Source organism: Balaenoptera musculus, chromosome 12 (assembly GCF_009873245.2).
Source record: "Balaenoptera musculus isolate JJ_BM4_2016_0621 chromosome 12, mBalMus1.pri.v3, whole genome shotgun sequence".
NCBI lineage: Eukaryota > Metazoa > Chordata > Mammalia > Artiodactyla > Balaenopteridae > Balaenoptera > Balaenoptera musculus.
The window spans coordinates 15,674,003-15,697,902 of NC_045796.1; the positions used below are offsets into that span (position 1 = coordinate 15,674,003).

At 39.0% G+C, this 23,900-nt stretch overlaps 1 protein-coding gene across 10 annotated transcripts in view; it reads right to left on the reverse strand.

Moving 5' to 3' along the window:
* The window catches only part of MTHFD1L (methylenetetrahydrofolate dehydrogenase (NADP+ dependent) 1 like), a 227,669-nt gene that overhangs the window by 156,120 nt on the left and 47,649 nt on the right, over positions 1 to 23,900 (reverse strand). For all 10 annotated transcript variants that reach the window (XR_005022127.1, XM_036871033.1, XM_036871032.1 and 7 more), the window contains exons 12-16: positions 14,853 to 14,989; positions 13,328 to 13,374; positions 10,952 to 11,059; positions 9,994 to 10,068; positions 8,286 to 8,388 (exon numbers count right to left, since the gene is read on the reverse strand). Coding sequence is in view for 9 of the 10 variants with exons in the window: in XM_036871033.1 (XP_036726928.1) it covers positions 8,286 to 8,388; positions 9,994 to 10,068; positions 10,952 to 11,059; positions 13,328 to 13,374; positions 14,853 to 14,989 (470 nt within the window). In the remaining variant the exon portion in view is untranslated. The remainder of the gene's footprint in view (positions 1 to 8,285; positions 8,389 to 9,993; positions 10,069 to 10,951; positions 11,060 to 13,327; positions 13,375 to 14,852; positions 14,990 to 23,900) is intronic.

Consider the following 23,900-nt stretch of genomic DNA (forward strand, 5'->3'; position numbering starts at 1 on the left):
AAACAGCAGATTACACGTTCTTCTCAAGTGCGCACGGAACATTCTCCAGGATAGATCACATCTTGGGTCACAAATCAAGCCTCAGTAAATTTAAGAAAATTGAAATCATATCAAGCATCTTTTCTGACCACAACGCTATGAGATTAGAAATGAATTACAGGGAAAAAAACGTAAAAAGGACAAACACATGGAGGCTAAACAATACGTTACTAAATAACCAAGAGATCACTGAAGAAATCAAAGAGGAAATCAAAAAATACCTAGAGACAAATGACAATGAAAACACGACGACCCAAAACCTATGGGATGCAGCAAAAGCAGTTCTAAGAGGGAAGTTTATAGCTATACAAGCCTACCTAAAGAAACAAGAAAAATCTCAAGTAAACAATCTAACCTTACACCTAAAGAAACTAGAGAAAGAAGAACAAACAAAACCCAAAGTTAGCAGAAGGAAAGAAATCATAAAGATCAGAGCAGAAATAAATGAAATAGAAACAAAGAAAACAATAGCAAAGATCAATAAAACTAAAAGTTGGTTCTTTGAGAAGATAAACAAAATTGATAAGCCATTAGCCAGACTCATCAAGAAAAAGAGGGAGAGGACTCAAATCAATAAAATCAGAAATGAAAAAGGAGAAGTTACAACAGACACCACAGAAATACAAAGCATCCTAAGAGACTACTACAAGCAACTTTATGCCAATAAAATGGACAACCTGGAAGAAATGGACAAATTCTTAGAAAGGTATAACCTTCCCAGACTGAATCAGGAAGAAATAGAAAATATGAACAGACCAATCACAAGTAATGAAATTGAAACTGTGATTAAAAATCTTCCAACAAACAAAAGTCCAGGACCAGATGGCTTCACAGGTGAATTCTATCAAACATTTAGAGAAGAGCTAACACCCATCCTTCTCAAACTCTTCCAAAAAATTGCAGAGGAAGGAACACTCCCAAACTCATTCTATGAGGCCACCATCACCCTGATACCAAAACCAGACAAAGACACTACAAAAAAAGAAAATTACAGACCAATATCACTGATGAATATAGATGCAAAAATCCTCAACAAATACTAGCAAACAGAATCCAGCAACACATTAAAAGGATCATACACCACGATCAAGTGGGATTTATCCCAGGGATGCAAGGATTCTTCAATATACGCAAATCAATCAATGTGATACACCATATTAACAAATTGAAGAATAAAAACCATATGATCATCTCAATAGATGCAGAAAAAGCTTTTGACAAAATTCAACACCCATTTCTGATAAAAACTCTCCAGAAAGTGGGCATAGAGGGAACCTACCTCAACATAATAAAGGCCATATATGACAAACCCACAGCAAACATCATTCTCAATGGTGAAAAACTGAAAGCATTTCCTCTAAGATCAGGAACGAGACAAGGATGTCCACTCTCACCACTATTATTCAACATAGTTCTGGAAGTCCTAGCCACGGCAATCAGGGAAGAAAAAGAAATAAAAGGAATACAAATTGGAAAAGAAGAAGTAAAACTGTCACTGTTTGCGGATGACATGATACTATACATAGAGAATCCTAAAACTGCCACCAGAAAACTGCTAGAGCTAATTAATGAATATGGTAAAGTTGCAGGATACAAAATTAATGCACAGAAATCTCTTGCATTCCTATACACTAATGATGAAAAATCTGAAAGAGAAATTATGGAAACACTCCCATTTACCATTGCAACAAAAAGAATAAAATACCTAGGAATAAACCTACCTAGGGAGACGAAAGACCTGTATGCAGAAAACTATGAGACACTGATGAAAGAAATTAAAGATGATACCAACAGATGGAGAGATACACCATGTTCTTGGATTGGAAGAATCAACATTGTGAAAATGAGTATACTACCCAAAGCAATCTACAGATTCAATGCAATCCCTATCAAATTACCAATGGCATTTTTTACGGAGCTAGAACAAATCATCTTAAAATTTGTATGGAGACACAAAAGACCCCGAATAGCCAAAGCAGTCTTGAGGGAAAAAAATGGAGCTGGAGGAATCAGACTCCCTGACTTCAGACTATACTACAAAGCTACAGTAATCAAGACAGTATGGTACTGGCACAAAAACAGAAACATAGATCAATGGAACAAGATAGAAAGCCCAGAGATTAACCCACGCACCTATGGTCAACTAATCTATGACAAAGGAGGCAAAGATATACAATGGAGAAAAGACAGTCTCTTCAATAAGTGGTGCTGGGAAAACTGGACAGCTACATGTAAAAGAATGAAATTAGAATACTCCCTAACACCATACACAAAAATAAACTCAAAATGGATTAGAGACCTAAATATAAGACTGGACACTATAAAACTCTTAGAGGAAAACATAGGAAGAACACTCTTTGACATAAATCACAGCAAGATCTTTTTTGATCCACCTCCTAGAGTAATGGAAATAAAAACAAAAATAAACAAATGGGACCTAATGAAACTTCAAAGCTTTTGCACAGCAAAGGAAACCATAAACAAGACGAAAAGACAACCCTCAGAATGGGAGAAAATATTTGCAAATGAATCAACGGACAAAGGATTAATCTCCAAAATATATAAACAGCTCATTCAGCTCAATATCAAAGAAACAAACACCCCAATCCAAAAATGGGCAGAAGACCTAAATAGACATTTCTCCAAAGAAGACATACGGACGGCCACGAAGCACATGAAAAGATGCTCAACATCACTAATTATTAGAGAAATGCAAATCAAAACTACAATGAGGTATCACCTCACTCCTGTTAGAATGGGCATCATCAGAAAATCTACAAACAACAAATGCTGGAGAGGGTGTGGAGAAAAGGGAACCCTCTTGCACTGTTGGTGGGAATGTAAATTGATACAGCCACTATGGAGAACAATATGGAGGTTCCTTAAAAAACTAAAAATAGAATTACCATATGACCCAGCAATCCCACTACTGGGCATATACCCAGAGAAAACCGTAATTCAAAAAGACACATGCACCCGAATGTTCATTGCAGCACTATTTACAATAGCCAGGTCATGGAAGCCACCTAAATGCCCATCGATAGACGAATGGATAAAGAAGATGTGGTACATATATACAATGGAATATTACTCAGCCATAAAAAGGAACGAAATTGAGTCATTTGTTGAGACATGGATGGATCTAGAGACTGTCATACAGAGTGAAGTAAGTCAGAAAGAGAAAAACAAATATCGTATATTAATGCATGTATGCGGAACCTAGAAAAATGGTACAGATGAGCCAGTTTGCAGGGCAGAAGTTGAGACACAAATGTAGAGAATGGTCATATGGACACCAAGGGGGGAAAACTGCGGTGAGGTGGGGATGGTGGTGTGCTGAATTGGGCAATTGGGATTGACATGTATACACTGATGTGTATAAAACTGATGCCTAATAAGAACGTGCAGTATAAAAAAACAAACAAAACAACTAATACTAAACTTTCATTGGGTTATTTGTATGGAAATATGTTAATATAAATGTTTCAGACATTACATGAAATTTCTAAAAATCTTATATTTGTATTTGTATGGAAATATGTATGGAAATATGTTAATATAAATGTTTCAGACATTACATGAAATTTCTAAAAATCTTATATGTTCTGGTATAATGTTATAAGTAATAATCCTAGTTATTACTTTAAAATGTATATCTCAGAAATAACTAATTTTCTTGTCAACTGCATTATTATGAACATTCATCAAATCTTTAACCGTGGTCATTTTTAAGTCTTTTGTCATTTACAGACAGTTCTGGGTGTACTCTGATGATTTTGCAAATATGTTCCTATAAAAGGGTTTCATCTTCAAGAAATTCATGGAAAAGACTCTGACAAGTACAGGTTTCTGGTAACTGACTGTACTGCTGAACTGAATGAATAAGCATTTTCAGAACTCTAATGAAAAACTGATGAACTCATAAAAGTGCTAACAAAAGATCAAGATGAAAAAAAAAATTAATTACATGGGACTGAGTGAACTGATGAGGATGAGTATAATTTTTGTGACTTTCTGTCTGAATTTAAAAAAAAAAAAAAAAAATCCCACAAGGACTCAGAGGCAAAGAATATACAAATCAATTTTCACTGCAAAGTAAAGGAGCTGTTACAGTGGAGGATTACTGGACTGAATGTCAATATTATGACATAGTATGAGTGTGTTTCATGTTTGGTAATTGCAATCATTGTTGCTTTTGTTGTGGTCATCCATGTACAATGCTTGGTGTCAGTCTATTTATGTCTTGTAAAAATAAAATACAGTGTGTGTGTGTGTGTGAATAAAAAAAAAAAAAAAAAAAACAAGAAAAGTCTCAAATAAATAATCTAATCTTACACCTAAAGGAACTAGAGAAAGAAGAACAAACAAAACCCAAAGTTAGCAGAAGGAAAGAAATCATAAAGATCAGAGCAGAAATAAATGAAATAGAAACAAAGAAAACAATAGCAAGGATCAATAAAACTAAAAGCTGGTTCTTTGAGAAAATAAACAAAATTGATGAACCATTAGCCGGACTCACCGAGAAAAAGAGGGAGGGGACTCAAATCAACAAAATTAGAAATGAAAAAGGAGACGTTACAACAGACACTGCAGAAATACAAAGCATCCTAAGAGACTACTACAAGCAACTCTATGCCAATAAAATGAACAACCTGGAAGAAATGGAAAAATTCTTAGAAAGGTATAACCTCTCAAGACTGAACCAGGAAGAAACAGAAAATATGAACATACCAATTACAAGTAACAAAATTGAAACTGTGATTAAAAATCTTCCAACAAACAAAAGTCCAGGACCAGATGGCTTCACAGGTGAATTCTATCAAACATTTAGAGAAGAGCTAACACCCATCCTTCTCAAACTCTTCCAAAAAATTGCAGAGGAAGGAACACTCCCAAACTCATTCTATGAGGCCACCATCACCCTGATACCAAAACCAGACAAAGATACTACAAAAAAAGAAAATTACAGACCAATATCACTGATGAATATAGATGCAAAAATCCTCAACAAAATACTAGGAAACAGAATCCAACAACACATTCAAAGGATCATACACCATGATCAAGTGGGATTTATCCCAGGGATGCAAGGATTCCTCAATATGAGCAAATCAATCAATGTGATACGCCATACTAACAAACTGAAGAATAAAAACCGTATGATCATCTCAATAGATGCAGAAAAAGCTTTTGACAAAATTCAACACCCATTTATGATAAAAACTCTCCAGAAAGTGGGCACAGAAGGAACCTACCTTGACATAATAAAGGCCATATATGACAAACCCACAGCAAACATCATTCTCAATGGTGAAAAACTGAAAGCATTTCCTCTAAGATCAGGAACACGACAAGGATGTCCACTCTCACCACTATTATTCAACATAGTTTTGGAAGTCCTAGCCACGGCAATCAGAGAAGAAAAAGAAAAAAAAGGAATCCAAATTGGAAAAGAAAAAGTAAAACTGTCACTGTTTGCAGATGACATGATACATAGAGAATCCTAAAAGTGCCATCAGAAAACTACTAGAGCTAATCAATGAATTTGGTAAAGTTGCAGGATACAAAATTAATGCACAGAAATCTCTTGCATTCCTATACACTAATGATGAAAAATCTGAAAGAGAAATTATGGAAACACTCCCATTTACCATTGCAACAAAAAGTATAAAATACCTAGGAAAAAACCTACCTAGGGAGACAATACACCTGTATGCAGAAAACCATAAGACACTGATGAAAGAAATTAAAGATGATACCAACAGATGGAGAGATATACCATGTTCTTGGATTGGAAGAATCAATACTGTGAAAATGACTATACTACCCAAAGCAATCTACAGCTTCAATGCAATCCCTATCAAATTACCAATGGGATTTCTTATGGAACTAGAACAAAAAATCTTAAAATTTTTATGGAGACACAAAAGACCCCGAATAGCCAAAGCAGTCTTGAGGGAAAAAAACGGAGCTGGAGGAATCAGACTCCCTGACTTCAGACTATACTACAAAGCTACAGTAATCAAGACAATATGGTACTGGCACAAAAACAGAAACATAGATCAATGGAACAAGATAGAAAGCCCAGAGGTAAACCCACGCACCTATGGTCAACTAATCTATGACAAATGTGGCAAGGATATACAATGGAGAAAAGACAGTCTCTTCAATAAGTGGGGCTGGGAAAACTGGACAGCTACATGTAAAAGAATGAAATTAGAACACTCCTTAACACCATACACAAAAATAAACTCCAAATGGATTTGAGACCTAAATGGAAGACCAGACACTATAAAACTCTTAGAGGAAAACATAGGAAGAATACTCTTTGACATAAATCACAGCAAGATCTTTTTTGATCCACCTCCTAGAGTAATGGAAATAAAAACAAAAATAAACAAATGGGACCTAATGAAACTTCAAAGCTTTTGCAGAGCAAAGGAAACCATAAACAAGACGAAAAGACAATCCTCAAAATGGGAGAAAATATTTGCAAACGAATCAACAAAGGATTAATCTCCAAAATATATAAACAGCTCATGCAGCTCAATATTAAAGAAACACACAACCCAATCCAAAAATGGGCAGAAGACCTAAATAGACATTTCTCTAAAGAAGTCATACAGATGGCCAAGAAGCACATGAAAAGCTGCTCAACATCACTAATTATTAGAGGAATGCAAATCAAAACTACAATGAGGTATCACCTCACACCAGTTAGAATGGGCATCATCAGAAAATCTACAAACAACAAATGCTGGAGGGGTTGTGGAGAAAAGGGAACCCTCTTGCATTGTTGGTGGGAATGTAAATTGATACAGCCACTATGGAGAACAGTATGGAGGTTCCTTAAAAAACTAAAAATAGAATTACCATATGATCCAGCAATCCCACTACTGGGCATATACCCAGAGAAAACCATAATTCAAAGAGACACATGCACCCCAATGTTCATTGCAGCACTATTTACAATAGCCAGGTCATGGAAGCCACCTAAATGCCCATCGATAGACGAATGGATAAAGAAGTTGTGGTACATATATACAATGGAATGTTAGTCAGCCATAAAAAGGAACGAAATTGGGTCATTTGTAGAGACGTGGATGGATCTAGAGACTGTCATACAGAGTGAAGTAAGTCAGAAAGAGAAAAACAAATATCATATATTAACGCATGTATGTGGAACCTAGAAAAATGGTACAGATGAACCGGTTTGCAGGGCAGAAATTGAGACACAGATGTAGAGAACAAACATATGGACACCAAGGGGGGAAAGCAGCGGTGGGTGAGGGTGGTGGTGTGATGAACTGGGCGATTGGGATTGACATGTATACACTGATGTGTATAAAATTGATGACTATTAAGGACCTGCTGTATAAAAAAATAAATAAAATAAAATTCAAAAATTCAAAAAAAAAAAAGTTGGAAAAAGTCTTGTCATAGTTGGTACTAAAGTAATAGCAGCTGTGATTTAATTCTAAAAAAAAAAAAAAAAAAAAGGAATACACACCATCTAACTCTTTGGTAGGTTTTATCAAGTGCTATTACCACATGCCTGTAATTATATATTACCACCTCCATTTCCACCTCCAAGAGACCGGGGCCCAGAACAGGTATGTGACTGGCTGAGGGGTAGACACCCACTCAACGCTCCTGACTCCACATTTAGTGCTTTTCCCCACTATCCCACCCCTGTGGAGGGCAGTGCGGGAGAACTGTGAGGGGCGTCACAGCCAAGAGGAAGACAGGGAGGTCAGGACAGATGTCCCACTACCCCACATTTGAAGTGCTGAAGGGGATTCTACTAAGTGGCTGGAAGCACTAGACTCAGAGAAAAGATTCTGCACTGAAAATACAAATTTCTAAGCTGCTTAGAGCTAGTGGTGAGGAAGAGAGGAAGAAATTAGAATGGCGGGTAGAGAGGGCAGCAGGACAATTAAGGGGAGAGACACAGACATTTTTACCTCCAAAGAGAATACAGGAGGCCACAGATGAGACAGGAAAAAAGTAATTTTCTTTGGAAATCTGGAAGAGATGGGGTGAATGGGATGAGCTAAGGGTACAGCTTTTTCTCCTAAATAGGAGGCAAGGATGAGAGAAGAGGCTGGTAAAATAAGTGACCGAAATAAATGGAGGGATTATGTAACACAAGCTAGGAAGACAGTGGGAAGAAATACAATTGTGCGTTTATGAAGAGCTCCAGCTGGAAGACACGTCACCCTCCCCATCTAGCCACCAGCACCTACCTCTCTGCCAGGTGATGGTGGAGGGGTCAATGTCAAGACGGGCAAATTTCCTCATTTCCTCTTCTGTCAGAGTGCTCGGATCAGTTTTATTTATTCCCAGTTTCTAATGATTAAGAAGAACAAAATATGTTTTAGAAGGAATAAAAAGCAAGATGGAACCAAATTATCCCTCTACTTTTACCTTCTCCATGACTAGTAAAGCCTTTTTAAAAACTAAGCTGAACTTCAAGTAAATGGTAGGTTAGTCTAACTCATAAATGAATGAGTCCAAACACCTCCTAAAATGGGAGACACAGATATTTGTAATAATACACCCTTTGAAAAACAGGTGACAGTACGCAAAGAATAAGTGCCGTATTGTCTGTCATGGCCTGAGGCTCTCTACGTGGTCACCACGTGCCGTGCACAGAAGGGGCATAAAACTTCCATCTAACTGATGCTCCAGTTCACTAGTTGCTCTTTTCAGATACAAATACCAATAATTTTTTTTTTAACAATTTCCTCTTTTATTTATTTATTTTATTTTTAGTTTTGGCTGTGTTGGGTTTTCGTTGCTACGCGCAGGCTTTCTCTAGTTGTGGCGAGCGGGGGCTACTCTTCGTTGCGGTGTGCGGGCTTCTCGTTGCAGTGGCTTCTCTTGTTGTGGAGCATGGGCTCTAGGCGCGTGGGCTTCAGTAGTTGTGGCACATGGGCTCAGTAGTGGTGGCTCGCAGGCTCTAGAGCGCAGGCTCAGTAGTTGTGGCTCGCAGGCTCTAGAGCGCAGGCCCAGTAGTAGTGGCACACGGGCTTCGCTGCTCCGAGGCATGTGGGATCTTCCCAGACCAGGGATCGAACCTGTATCCCTTGCACTGGCAGGCAGATTCTTAACCACTGTGCCACCAGGGAAGTCCCTACCAATAATTTAAGTAACAATTATGTCCACGTTTTCAAGTTATTTCTAATTCCACAAGAAAAAAAATTAAAACTTTTAAAGCATCTCTTTCTATAAAGAAAACACTCTAACAAAGTGGTTTTTGATAAAGTATAAGAAAAGAATCTGGGAAACAAACTATAAACGTTGGAGCTGCTGAGGATACCATATTGTGCGTTATTCTCAACAAACTGAAGTTGGTTCAGTAAGAAGCCAGGGGATGAATTTTTTAAACCAATTCTCACCAACCAGTGGCTGTAGATTATACCATTAAAGTTATTTTTTAACCTCTGAAAAAAAGCAAAGGGAAAATCTATGTGATAGTAGGGCATTAAGTAGCAAACAGCACTAGAAAATGGTAAAATGGATAAGAATTAAGAGCACATCCACAAATACAATCTTAGAATCTTGCTACAATAAAAACTGAAATAGATGAATTTTCAAAGTCTTTCTTAGAACATTAAGAAATGCCATGAGAAAGGAAGACTCCTGGCAAATCCTCATTTGTTAGTTGACTAGAGTTCTCAGCAGAGTGGTGCTCTCGTTTTATAGATGAAGAAGGTGACATCTATAAGGGTGAACTAATTTGTCCACCTGCTTTTTGGTGCAGGATCAAGGCCTCAGGCATCTAGTTCTGGGCAATCTCTGTTACATTGTTCTGTCTATTTAGAGTTCAATATCCAAAAAAAGCAACTGAAAACCAAAATCAAACCAAGTTCAAAATTTCTGGTTCTGACAATTTTTCTGATTTGTTTCCAGGGTATTTTCTTTTTAAAGAACCATTAACTAGAAACTTACTTTCAGCCGAGCAAGTTGAATTTTTGAAAATTCTCTAACACCATTCACTGAAGCAACCAGTCGATTATACAGCGCCTAGAAACGCAAAATAAAAACAAAACTCACAAAAGTTTAAGGGCCAACCATGAACTTGGACAATTTACAGAATATGACAAAGTTCATTACATTTATAACCAAACTGTTTAGATTACAGACCCTATTAAAATTCTTGGTTAATGTAAACAATTTAGACTGAAGTTCTGTCATTTTAATAAATCTGACTAGATCTGCAATAATGCACATTGTAAAGAGCTTGTATGAAAATACATTTCTTGATCTACGGCCTTATAACTATCAAATTAAAATTTATCTCTATATTTATTTTTGGCTTCAAAAACTCACTAGGGAGTTAGTTTAATTGGAGAATGTCAGGATCTTTGTAAAATGTGTCAGAAATTCCCACTTTTATCCATGTCCTATGTCTATGAGGAATTAGCATCTAGTAGTCTGTCCCCTTCAGGTGTGTGATTTACCTCTCAGACCCTACAGCCCTGAGGCCCAAAAAGGGGGTCTGACCTGTTTAGCAGGGCATCTAGGATAGCTGCCTGTAACATCAGAATCTTAAAAAGATATCTCTCCAACCCCCTTAGCAGAGACCAGAGATTACACCCATGGGCAAAACTAAGAGAACTTGTCTACCAATTACCTTTAAAAGTAAAGGTTCGTCTTGAAGACAACTTGGCTTAAAAACTGCAACTAGCATAATTCTCCCAATAACTTGGTAGTGGTCATAAACTCATTTGAGAATCTTACCAAAGTATAGATCCTCTCCTTAAGAAATAAGGACATATATACAATTCACAACATTTTGAATAGAATTTCAGAGAACTTTCGGACTCCAAAAGTTTTTTCATGAATTCCTTAATCCAGGAATCCCAGGATAAGATGCCCAAAATGGCCAACAAGGAGCCTTTCTCACCTTATCTGTTTGAGTATTTTCATGCAAAATCCTTGTGTCGATAGCAGCAGCCAACAAGTTATTAGCAGCGGTGATGGCATGGATGTCCCCAGTCAGGTGAAGGTTGAACTATAGAATGAAACGAAAACACCTTCCTACTTGTTTCAAACAACCATTGCAGTACTGAAGGACTTGCCGAATAAACAAAATATTATGCTAATGACATACCCTTACAATGCTTAGGATATGTTTTATATAGCCTGAATCCGAAGATCAGAAAATGTCAGAGTCTTCCACTTGACAACAAAGAACACTTGCACAGACTTTCTATTGCAAATTCTTCCCTTCTCAGGTTAAGAGTGAAACAATTCTGATGGACTTAATGATTGGATTCCTTATTTTGGTTTTCTTTTTTCATGTACTGTTTTATAATTAAGAAAATAGTACCATATCAAATATACTTTGGAATAAGGCAGGGAATAAAACACACAGTAGCAATAGAATAATATAGAATGTGACAGCCTGAGAAATAGAAAAAAAGTATCACTCTCACAACTCTCTATTTCTGTTATTTTTCTTCTAATCTTATGTGCACACATGATTATTATTTGTAGAATCAGCATGTTTGTAATTTGCTAACTTCTTCAGATAGTTCTAACTACCCTGTCCCTCAGTTTGGCCCAACTTGGGCCATGCAGGTGATGCCATATGACAGCAGGTCACCAGCGCCCTTTCAGTACTCAATGGCACAACCCTGAGCTGTTCCCCAGGCCACGTTCCTTACACTCCATCCCCAACCTGGCCCCCTGGCTCTGGAGCTTCCTGGCTTGTGACTGTTACTCATCCTCCTGCAGATGTGAGGCCTGGGACTATTTTTCTCAGCCAAGCCTTGACTATTCTTTCTCACTCCCACCCCCAATATTTGACGATTATCCAAAATTTCCCTCTAGCTTCCATGATGCTCACATCTCTGTGGGTAAAAAAAAAAAAACCTTTCCTATTCCTTCAACAAAATCAACAAATATTTCCTAGTGAGCACCTCCTACGTGCTGGGCACACTGCTAAGTGCTGGGGCCCAGGGGGTCTAACTCCTCACGGCCGATGGGACCACACGGAGGTAAACACAGAGCAGAAGGGGATCCGTGGGATGGAACAGAACCTCGACGGAGCAGGTACCATTTGAAATGTGAGCTGAGCAGGGAAGGCAGGAAAGGAAGGGAAGACCATTCCAGGCTTGGAACCAAGAGACAACAGGGCAAGGAGTTTGACAGGGTGGAGAGAGGGAGGGTGGCGTGGGAACCTGAGACACTGGGGGCGGAGAGACGGCCAGAGCGGCAGCACACAGGGAGTGGCCGTGCTGTGCTGGACGGAGAGTGATGGAGTAACTGCTGAAACACAGGCAACAGAAAAGGACATGGGCTTTAGGAAGACTTCTCAGGACCTGAACCAAGAGGCTGATGTGGAGAGTGGCACTGACAAGACCTGGTCACTGGTTAAATCCAGGGGACAAGGAAGTGTTAACACAGGGTGTAGAAACTGGTCTTGTAGAAATAAGAATTGACACCATTGGCCTATTTGGACCATTTTTTTTTGGAACTATGGTTGTCCCTCAGTATCCATGGGGAATTGGTTTCAGGACCCCACAGATAGCAAAAACCACAGACCCTCAAAGTCCCTTATGTAAAATAGTGTAGTATTTGCATATAACATACTCTCATCCTCCGGTATAATCTAAATCATCACTAGACTACTTATAATACTCAATACAATGTGAATGTTACAAAAATAGTTACCAGCGTGCATTAAATTCAAGTTTTGCTTTTTGGAACTTTCTGGAAAATTTTTTTTCCTGAGTATTTTCAAGCTGCAGTTGGTCAAAACCATGGATGTGGAACCTGTGGATACAGATGAGCGACTGGATTTGATTCTGGAGTCTCAGTTCACAGAAGTGAAGAGTCCAGGCCTTTCTGAATTCGGCAGTATAACAGATGATTGATGGAGATAGAGCTCTGCATCCTCTCATCCAGAACCCTTGAGGTGGGTTTTGGGATTCAGAATTTTTTGGAATGTAGAAAGGTAGTGTGATGGACACATAATTTATTTATAAAACATTCCAAGCAGGGTCCAGGTCAGCATCCATTAATTAAAAATAATATTTCTGCAGCAAAATATATGAATATTTACACCAAGCGGCATAGACAAAATCCATAAGTAGCTCATTAACAGTAAATGTCAGGTTTTCCCCCAGATGGGTCAGGCAAACATTTCCGGTTTTCAGAGCCTTCAGAACTTTGCTATCGAGGATAAAGTACTGTGGGCCTGTATTTATAGAAGCACAGAGAAAAGGTTCCAAGGAGGGAAAAACAGTGACACAAGACACGTCTCTTGGAATCTTACCTCTTCCATAGGGATGACCTGGGCATATCCGCCACCTGCAGCTCCTCCTAAACAACAGAGCAGGTACCATTTGAAATGAGTTGCCAAGTACAGGAGCCCCAGGGACACAGCCCCCCAAGCCCAACAGGGAGGCACGTACCCCCAAGATGTAATAAAAACAGGCAGTGAGAAATAATACCTCTCAGGCAAAGCAGAACAGAAGGTGAAGAAAGTTCACCCTACATCCCACTATATAATTTAAGGACTTTGGTCCCTTTGTTTAAAAGAGGGGTAAGCAGAATACAGCAAACGTCATTACAGCGAACATGAGATTCTTTTGTTAATTTATTATTAGATCTATGTGGCTATGCTTTCACCTCAATTGCACATGCATTTAAAGTACCAAAAAACTCCTAAATAAAATCTACCTGATCAACAGACTTAAACATTACAGACTTCTGTCAGTTTATTTTAGTTAATAGTATGTCTGATTTGTCATGCTGCTTATCCCTCAAAATAGTAGAGTTATTACATTAAAAAGACTTCTCTATCCTAAAACAAGGATACCTTCTGTGTCCACATCATTTTACAGTTGACCTTATTTTTATACACTATTTTGCCTCCCGATAATCTGGTAAGCCTAGTACTATATACCTTTTACACTTTTACATACGCGGCTCAGAGAAGTTATTACATGCGGCTCAGAGAAGTTATGACATGCGGCTCAGAGAAGTTATGACTGGCTAAAGGTCACACAGTGGTAAGAGACACAGCCACAAATAAAACCGCAGCTTTCTTGCCCACGTCTAGTGTTCACTGCACTACATAATGTATGACATTCTAAGAGTACTTAAAGTTAGGAGTTGTTAATATTTGTAACAGTAATATAAATATAATACTGCTAAAAACCACAAAGTACCAAGAACAAGCAGTAATTGCAGCAGTAAAGGCTATTATAAAGTGAGCTGAAGAATGATTCACGATAAATCCATGAAGAAAGACTAGTGACTGTGGAGGTGCCAGATCTCAGCCCAACCATAGCCACAGAGGAATTTCATCACATCTCCCGGTCCACAGCCAGCTTCCAGAGCTCCTCAGGGCCCACGCAGCAACTACGACGACATGAGGCTTGGGGCTGACCTAAGGGATCTCTGAACGGTTTGGATGGAGAGACCTTTTAGCTTGGCTGGGATGACAAAACACCAATATGAACAGCAGGGTTTCAAAACCGCTCGGCAAAGAAGGTACTGATGACATGGAAGGCTTCTGCTCAAGGCTGGAGTCCTGAGCGAGAGCCCAACCATCGCTCAAGGGAAGCAAGGGAACCGGCTTCCGGAGGGGCTCCGCTGAGACCTCCCCCTGAAGCTCTCTCTGCGGGAGGAGCATGTTGGGGCGACCTACTGAATGTGCAGGGCGGCGGGCGAGGGGTGGAGGGCTGCAGGAGTGCACGTAGAGATGAAACGTACCAGCTCCTCTAGTAAGTTGTAATTCCACGTTCGTTGGTGATAAATTTTGCTCTGAAAAATATACTAGTTAAACAAGCTACCTTTAACTCCAAAAGTCGGTCCTTGAGAAGGCTGCCTCAGACAGGCAAAGGAGTTGATGTTCAGGTGCGCAGTCAATGCCTGCACGAGCCCAATGGTAACTGTACTTTTCCCTTCTCCAAGAGGGGTGGGTGTGATCCTGGTTTGGGGGAAAAAGAATAGTAAATTTCATATTTTCTAGACAACCTATGCACAATCAATCTGTGGTACAAGAACCAACTCGGAGGAGACCGGTAGAGACCAGGCCACTCCAGAATCACTGAATCATTCAACCTCCTTGGATCTTTTTATGGTCTACCCACGTCACAAAGGCCGCGCTTAAGCTAAAGTCAAGATATAGACATACCTTTACCAAGAGTGCCAAGAAAGAAAAGTTATTCAGCAGTAGTGCCAATAACACTATCAACTTAAAGAAATGGCAAAGAATTATCCATCAAAATGATTTAAATAATTAAGCTGATGTCATTTTCTTGCTGATGGATAATTTGGCATTTGTTCTTCCAGGGCCATTTACTGAGGGCATTAAGTGGGCACGAGGCCTAAGTCAATGGTCCGTGGGTGGTGGGGCATGGCCAGACTCTCATTTTAGAAGGGATTCTAATGTCCCCATTCATCCATCTCCTTCTAGATATCAGTGTCCGGGGCTTGTCCAGCCATGTTTAAACACAAGCTGTCCTGGAGGCTCATTACCTCCAGGGTGGCCCGTTCATTTCCTGATAGCTTTTACAGTTAGACAAGTTCTTTGTCCTAAAGAGGAGATATCTGCATTCCTGTAGCTTCCTACAGACACACTCAGCTTCTCCCTTCCCATACAACAACCCTTCCAGTATTTGGAAGGAATAAGTCCACAGCTCCTAAGCACACTAAGGAGGTTAACTCTGCCCTGGGAGCTCACTGTTGAGCACACACCCTACAAAGCCAAGCATCAGAGGCTCGCAACATCAAAGAATTAAGTAATGGGACAGGCGTATATTACATTCCCAAGTAAAGACCCATGAAATTGTTCCTTGGCATATTCTAACCACTGTTACAAGTTTAAAAACTTATTTTGCCTTACAATTTAGTCTTCTGTGGGTTACATGCTGTGAGCCAGATTGTCTAGGACACTCAACCACAACAAAACTGATGACAGAGTTTTCTGACCCATAAAACCCAGCGGTGTGACCACAAAGAAGTAATACGACTATCTCCGTCCACCACAGCAATACAATCAATCACTCTTTCAGCAAATATTTCTTAAGTACCACTGTGTCCAGGTAAGTAGACCCCGGGGACACAGTGATGACCACACTGGACTCCATTGCTGACCTCACAGAGCTTATGGCCGATGGGAGACGTGGAGAGATAAATCGGCAGTTACAATGAATGTGAGAAACACTGAGACAGAGGAAACAGGGCAATTACACTATATTATGAGAGCCCCTAGGAGGACGATCTAAGTAGACTTGGGACAGCAGGGAAGGCTTCCTGGCCGAAGTAACATCTAAGCTGAGACCTGACAAATGAATAAGCGTTCGCCAGATAAAAGTGAGGGTGGGTTTGGGGTAGTTAATATGCTAGGTTCTGTGCTTTATATTTGTTGCGTTAATCTTCATTTGATAAATGAGGACACTAAGGCACAGGAATTTTAAGTATCCTGCCCAAGGCCACACAATTAGTAAGCAAGCAGTAGAGCTGGAAATTAAACCCAGGCAAGTCATCTGACTTCACTAGGTTATTTCTATGGATGGAAATCATTATCGATAATGAGTAATTTAAAGCATGGGAATGGGGACGATCAGTCAGTGGAGTGAACAGAGTACAAAAGGGATAAAGACAGAATTGTTAAGAACATTGCCTCTTGGGGAATAGCTAGAAGAGAGCAAAGGGAAACTAAGAAGGAGCAGTATTAAGTTAGGGAAACCCTGACTGGAGGCAGAGGTGTGGCAGGGGAATCTCCGAAGGGAGCCATGGAAGCATCCACAGACTCAAATGCAGTCCAGTGAAAAGCGGTCACTGGATTTAGCAACAAGGAGGCCACTGGGAGGGAGCTAGTGATCCCACTGGAATGCTCCTCGGTGACGTACACTTCCAACCAAGAGCCACAGGCATCACGATCTTACGTAAAGAAAATGCAGGTCAGATGTAGGGTGGATTAAGTACTGTACTGGTATTTACTTCTTGCAAAGGAATAGAGGCTTTACTTAAATGTGTCACATGAAGGATTACATTTTCATCCCTAAGGATACGCTCACAATGCTGCTGGAGAGAGCCAAAAGCAGACACGCCCAGAGATGACCTCCCAAAAACTTCAGCTAAGCATCCAACTCTTAATGAGAAACACAGGACTGCGGAGCGTTCTGCCAACTGATACAATTCGGGAAAATCAGAAAGTAGGAAGTATTTATGGGGAGCAATCAAAGGAGAGCTACCATAAAAATTTTATTTCACCTCATTCCTACATTTGGCATCAAAATTTGGCTTAATTGTCGTCTCACGATCCTTAGCTCGCATTCCAAACTATCAAGTTGACTGAGGAAAGAATGAGCACCATGTTAACCTAATTTTTTTTTTTTCTGTAAGAGCCTGGAGTTTATGGAAATGGAGCTGTGGGTTCTGCTCATTATCTTCCTCGTCTTCTCCTAGGATATTTATCTGCTCCCTCCAACTTCCCACAGGACTCATTTCGTGCTTATTATCTAACTTTTCAGGGGGCATTATGACTACAAGCTTGCTGAGGTGAAGGACTATTTCCATTGCGTTTCTGTCACATGTCCAGGCATAGATGAGCAAAAAACATTAGAAAAAGGAATGACACCTTTTCTAAGACAAATGTTATTCACTGTCAACTACAGTAAAAATGAATTGAACGAATCAATTGTCTGTGACAACTTGGACACGTACTAAAAGAAGCTTACCATTTACTCAAAGGTCAAAGAGACTGCTTATGCAGAGAGAAGTCATAAAACCGATCCGTTCTCAAAATCTAGAATCCTGTTGGACAGTATTATTGCCATTAGCCATGGGTCGAACCATGAACTCCAACACTCTTTGCTTGGAAGGTCTTTTAACACCTTTTTAAACTAACAATAAAAATGGATAACCAGGACTTGCGTGGAAGGGGAGAGGCAGTACGTTGAAAGGAGTGCCTCTGGAGTGTGGATTTCCGGAGCTCGGAACCGTGTGGCTGACAGGGTCTTGGTGCTCCAGCCAGGTGTCAGGCCTGTGTCTCTGAGGTGGGAGAGCCAATTTCAGGACATTGGTTCACCAGAGACTTCCCGGGTCCACACAGTATCAAACGGCAAAAGTTCTCCCAGAGATCTCCAACTCAACGATAAGACCCAGCTCCACTCAATGACCAGCAAGCTACAGTGCTGGACACCCTATGCCAAACAACTAGCAAGACAGGAACACAACCCCACCCATTAGCAGAGAGGCTGCCTAAAATCATAATAAGGTCACAGACATCCCAAAACACACCACTGGACGCAGTACTGCCCACCAGAAAGACAAGATCCAGCCTCATCCACCAGAACACAGGCACTAGCCTACACAACCCACTGAACCAACCTTAGCCACTGGGGGCAGACACCAAAAACAACGGGAACTACGAACCTGCAGCCTGTGAAAAGGAGACTCCAAACACAGTAAGTTAAGCAAAATGAGAAGACAGAGAAATGCACAGCAGATGAAGGCGCAAGGCAAAAACCCACCAGACCAAACAAATGAAGAGGAAATAGGCAGTCCACCTGAAAAAGAATTCAGAGTAATGATAGTAAAGATGATCCAAAATCTTGGAAATAGAATGGAGAAAATACAAGAAATGTTTAACAAGGACCTAGAAGAACTAAAGAGCAAACAAACAATGATGAACAACACAATAAATGAAATCAAAAATACTCTAGAAGGAATCAATAACAGAATAACTGAGACAGAACGGATAAGCGACCTGGAAGATAAAATAGTGGAAATAACTACCGCAGAGCAGAATAAAGAAAAAAGAATGAAAAGAATTGAGGACAGTCTCAGAGACCTTTGGGACAACATTAAATGCACCAACATGTGAAATATAGGGGTCCCAGAAGAAGAAGAAAAAAAGAAAGGGTCTGAGAAAATATTTGAAGAGATTATAGTAGAAAACTTCCCTAATATGGGAAAGGAAATAGTCAATCAAGTCCAGGAAGCACAGAGAGTCCCATACAGGATAAATCCAAGGAGAAACACGCCAAGACACATATTAATCAAATTATCAAATATTAAATACAAAGAAAAAATATTAAAAGCAGCAAGGGAAAAACAACAAATAATATACAAGGGAATCCCCATAAGGTTAACAGCTGATCTTTCAGCAGAAACTCTGCAAGCCAGAAGGAAGTGGCAGGACATATTTAAAGTGCTGAAAGGGTAAAACCTACAACCAAGATTACTCTACCCAGCAAGGATCTCATTCAGATTAGACGGAGAAATTAAAACCTCTACAGACAAGCAAAAGCTAAGAGAATTCAGCACCACCAAACCAGCTTTACAACAAATGCTAAAGGAACTTCTCTAGGAAGGAAACACAGGAGAAGGAAAACACCTACAAAAACAAACCCAGAACAATTAAGAAAATGGTAATAGGAACGTACATATCGATAACTACCTTAAATGTAAATGGATTAAATGCTCCAAGCAAAAGACAGACTGGCTGAATGGGTATAAAAACAACACGCATATATATGCTGTCTGCAAGAGACCCACTTCAGACCTTGGGACACATACAGACTGAAAGTGAGGGGATGGAAAAAGATTTTCCATGCAAATGGAAATCAAAAGAAAGCTGGAGTAGCAATTCTCCTATCAGACAAAATAGACTATAAAATAAAGACTGCTTACAACAGACAAAGAAGGACACTACATAATGATCAAGGGATCAATCCAAGAAGAAGCTATAACAATTGTAAATAATAATGCACCCAACATAGGAGCACCTCAATACATAAGGCAAATGCTAACAGCCATAAAAGGGGAAATCGACAGTAACACAATCATAGTAAGGGACTTTAACACCCCACTTTCACCAATGGACAGATCATCCAAAATGAAAATAAATAAGGAAACACAAGCTTTAAATGATACATTAAACAAGATGGACTTAATTGATATTTATAGGACATTCCATCCAAAAACAACAGAGTACACTTTCTTCTCAAGCGCTCATGGAACATTCTCCAGGATAAATCATATCTTGGGTCACAAATCAAGCCTTGGTAAATTTAAGAAAATTGAAATCTCATCAAGTATCCTTTCCGACCACAATGCTATGAGAGTAGATATCAATTACGGGAAAAAATCTGTAAAAAATAGAAACACATGGAGGCTAAACAGTACACTAGTAAATAACCAAGAGATCACTGAAGAAATCAAAGAGGAAATCAAAAAATACCTAGAAACAAATGACAATGAAAACACGATGACCCAAAACCTATGGGATACAGCAAAAGCAGCTCTAAGAGGGAAGTTTATAGCAATAAAATCCTACCTCAAGAAACAAGAAACATCTCAAATAAACAACCTAACCTTACACCTAAAGCAATTAGAGAAAGAAGAACAAAAAAACCCCAAAGTTAGCAGAAGGAAAGAAATCATGAAGATCAGATCAGAAATAAATGAAAAAGAAATGAAGGAAACAATAGCAAAGATCAATAAAACTAAAAGCTGGTTCTTTGAGAAGATAAACAAAGTTGATAAACCATTAGTCAGACTCATCAAGAAAAAAAGGGAGAAGACTCATATCAATAGAATTAGAAATGACAAAGGAGAAATAACAACTGACATTGCAGAAATACAAAGGACCATGAGAGATTACTACAAGCAACTATATGCCAATAATGGACAACCTGGAAGAAATGGATAAATTCTTAGAAAAGCACAACCTTCCAAGACTGAACCAGGAAGAAATAGAAAATGTAAACAGAACCAATCACAGGCACTGAACTGAGACTGTGACTAAAAATCTTCCAACAAACAAAAGCCCAGGACCAGATGGCTTCACAGGTGAATTCTATCAAACATTTAGAGAAGAGCTAACACCTATCCTTCTAAAACTCTTCCAAAATATAGCAGAGGAAGGAACACTCCCAAATTCATTCTACGAGGCCACCATCACCCTGATACCAAAACCAGACAAAGATATCACAAAGAAAGAAAACTACAGGCCAATATCACTAATGAACATAGATGCAAAAATCCTAAACAGAATACTAGCAAACAGAATCCAACAGCACATTAAAAGGATCATACACCATGATCAAGTGGGGTTTATGCCAGGAATGCAAGGATTCTTCAATATATATAAATCAATCAGTATGATAAACCATATTGACAAATTGAAGGAGAAAAACCTTATGATCATCTCAACAGATGCAGAAAAAGCTTTTGACAAAATTCAACACCCATTTATATAAAAACCCTACAGAAAGCAGGCATAGAGGGAACTTACCTCAACATAATAAAGGCCATATATGACAAGCCCACAGCCAACATTGTTCTCAATGGTGAAAAACTGAAACCATTTCCTGTAAGATCAGGAACAAGACAAGGTTGTCCACTCTCACCACTATTATTCAACATAGTTTTGGAAGTTTTAGCCACATCAATTAGAGAAGAAAAAGAAATAAAAGGAACCCAAGTCAGAAAAGAGAAGTAAAGCTGTCACTGTTTGCAGATGACATGATACTATACATAGAGAATCCTAAAGATGCTACCAGAAAACTACTAGAGCTAATCAATGAATTGGGTAAAGTAGCAGGATATAAAATTAATGCACAGAAATCTCTTGTATTCCTATACACTAATGGTGAAATATCTGAAAGAGAAATTAAGGAAACACTTCCATTTACCATTTCAACAAAAAGAATAAAATACCTAGGAATAAACCTACCTAAGGAGACAAAAGACCTGTATGCAGAAAACGATAAGACACTGATGAAAGAAACTAAAGATGATACAAACAGATGGAGAGATATACCATATTCTTTTATTGGAAGAATCAACATTGTGAAAATGACTCTACTACTCAAAGCAATCTACAGATTCAGTGCAATCCCTATCCAAGTACCAATGGCATTTTTCACAGAACTAGAACAAAAAATTTCACAATTTGTATGGAAACACAAAAGACCCCAAATAGCCAAAGCAATCTTGAAAAAGAAAAACGGAGCTGGAGGAATCAGGTTCCCAGACTTCAGGCAATACTACAAAGCTACAGTAATCAAGACAGGATGGTACTGGCACAAAAACAGAAATATAGATCAATGGAACAGGATAGAAAACCCAGAGATAAACCCACGCACATATGGTCACCTTATTTTTGATAAAGGAGGCCAGAATATACAATGGAGAAAAGACAACCTCTTCAATAAGTGGTGCTGGGAAAACTGGACAGCTACATGTAAAAGAATGAAATTAGAACACTCCCTAACACCGTACACAAAAATAAACTCAAACTGGATTAAAGACCTAAATGTAAGGCCAGACACTATAAAACTCTTAGAGGAAAACATAGGCAGAACACTCTATGACATAAATCACAGCAAGATCCTTTTTGACCCAGCTCCTAGAGAAATGGAAATAAAAACAAAAATAAACAAATGGGACCTAATGAAACTTCAAAGCTTTCGCACAGCAAAGGAAACCATAAACAAGACGAAAAGACAACCCTCAGAATGGGAGAAAATATTTGCAAATGAAGCAACTGACAAAGGATTAATCTCCAAAATTTACAAGCAGCTCATGCAGCTCAGTATCAAAAAAACAAACAACCCAATCCAGAAATGGGAAGAAGACTTAGACATTTCTCCAAAGAAGATATCAGATTGCCAACAAACACATGAAAGGATGTTCAACATCATTAATCATTAGAGAAATGCAAATCAAAACTACAGTGAGATATCACCTCACACCGGTCAGAATGGCCATCATCAAAAAATCTACAAACAATAAATGCTGGAGGGGGTGTGGTGAAAAGGGAACCCTCTTGCACTGTTGGTGGGAATGTAAATTGATACAGCCAGTATGGAGAACAGTATGGAGGTTCCTTAAAAAACGAAAAATAGAACTACCATACGACCCAGCAATTCCACTACTGGGCATATACCCTGAGAAAACCATAATTCAAAAAGAGTCATGTACCACAATGTTCACTGTAGCACTATTTACAATAGCCAAGACATGGAAGCAACCTAAGTGCCCATCGACAGATGAATGGATAAAGAAGATGTGGCACATATATACAATGGAATATTACTCAGCCATAAAAAGAAACGAAATTGAGTTATTTGTAGTGAGATGGATGGACCTAGAGTCTGTCATATAGAGTGAAGTAAGTCAGAAAGAGAAAAACAAATACCGTATGGTAACACGTATATATGGAATCTAAAAAAAAAAAAAAAAAAGTTCTCAAGAACCTAGGGGCAGGAGAGGAATAAAGACGTAGATGTAGAGAATGGACTTGAGGACACAGGGAGTGGGAAGGGTAAGCTGGGACAAACTGAGAGAGTGGCATGGACATATATACACTACCAAATGTAAAATAGATAACTAGTGGGAAGCAGCCGCATAGCACAGGGAGATCAGCCTGGTGCTTTGTGATCACCTAGAGGGTGGGATCAGGAGGGTGGGAAGGAGATGCAAGAGGGAGGAGATATGGGGATATATGTATATGTATAGGTGATTCACTTTGTTATAAAGCAGAAACTAACACACCATTGTAAAGCAATTATACTCCAATAAAGATGTTAAAAAAAAAAACAATGAGTAAAGCTTGTCCTAAGTCATTAAAAAAAATAATAATAAAGTCTGTTTAAAAAAAAAAAAAAAAAAAGGATAACCATGGTCCATTTGGTTGTTTCCCATCACACTTGACTGAGGCAAATAGTTCAAAGTCCCTGGCCGCTTGTAAATACCTTTGTTCAGCTCTGCCACTAATGTAAATAGAAGAAAAGCTCACAGATATTTAGATAGTTGCACAGGGCAGAAAATCGAAGTCTTAGAGGAATCAAAAGAAGTTATTTTTACACTGACCAAAATGG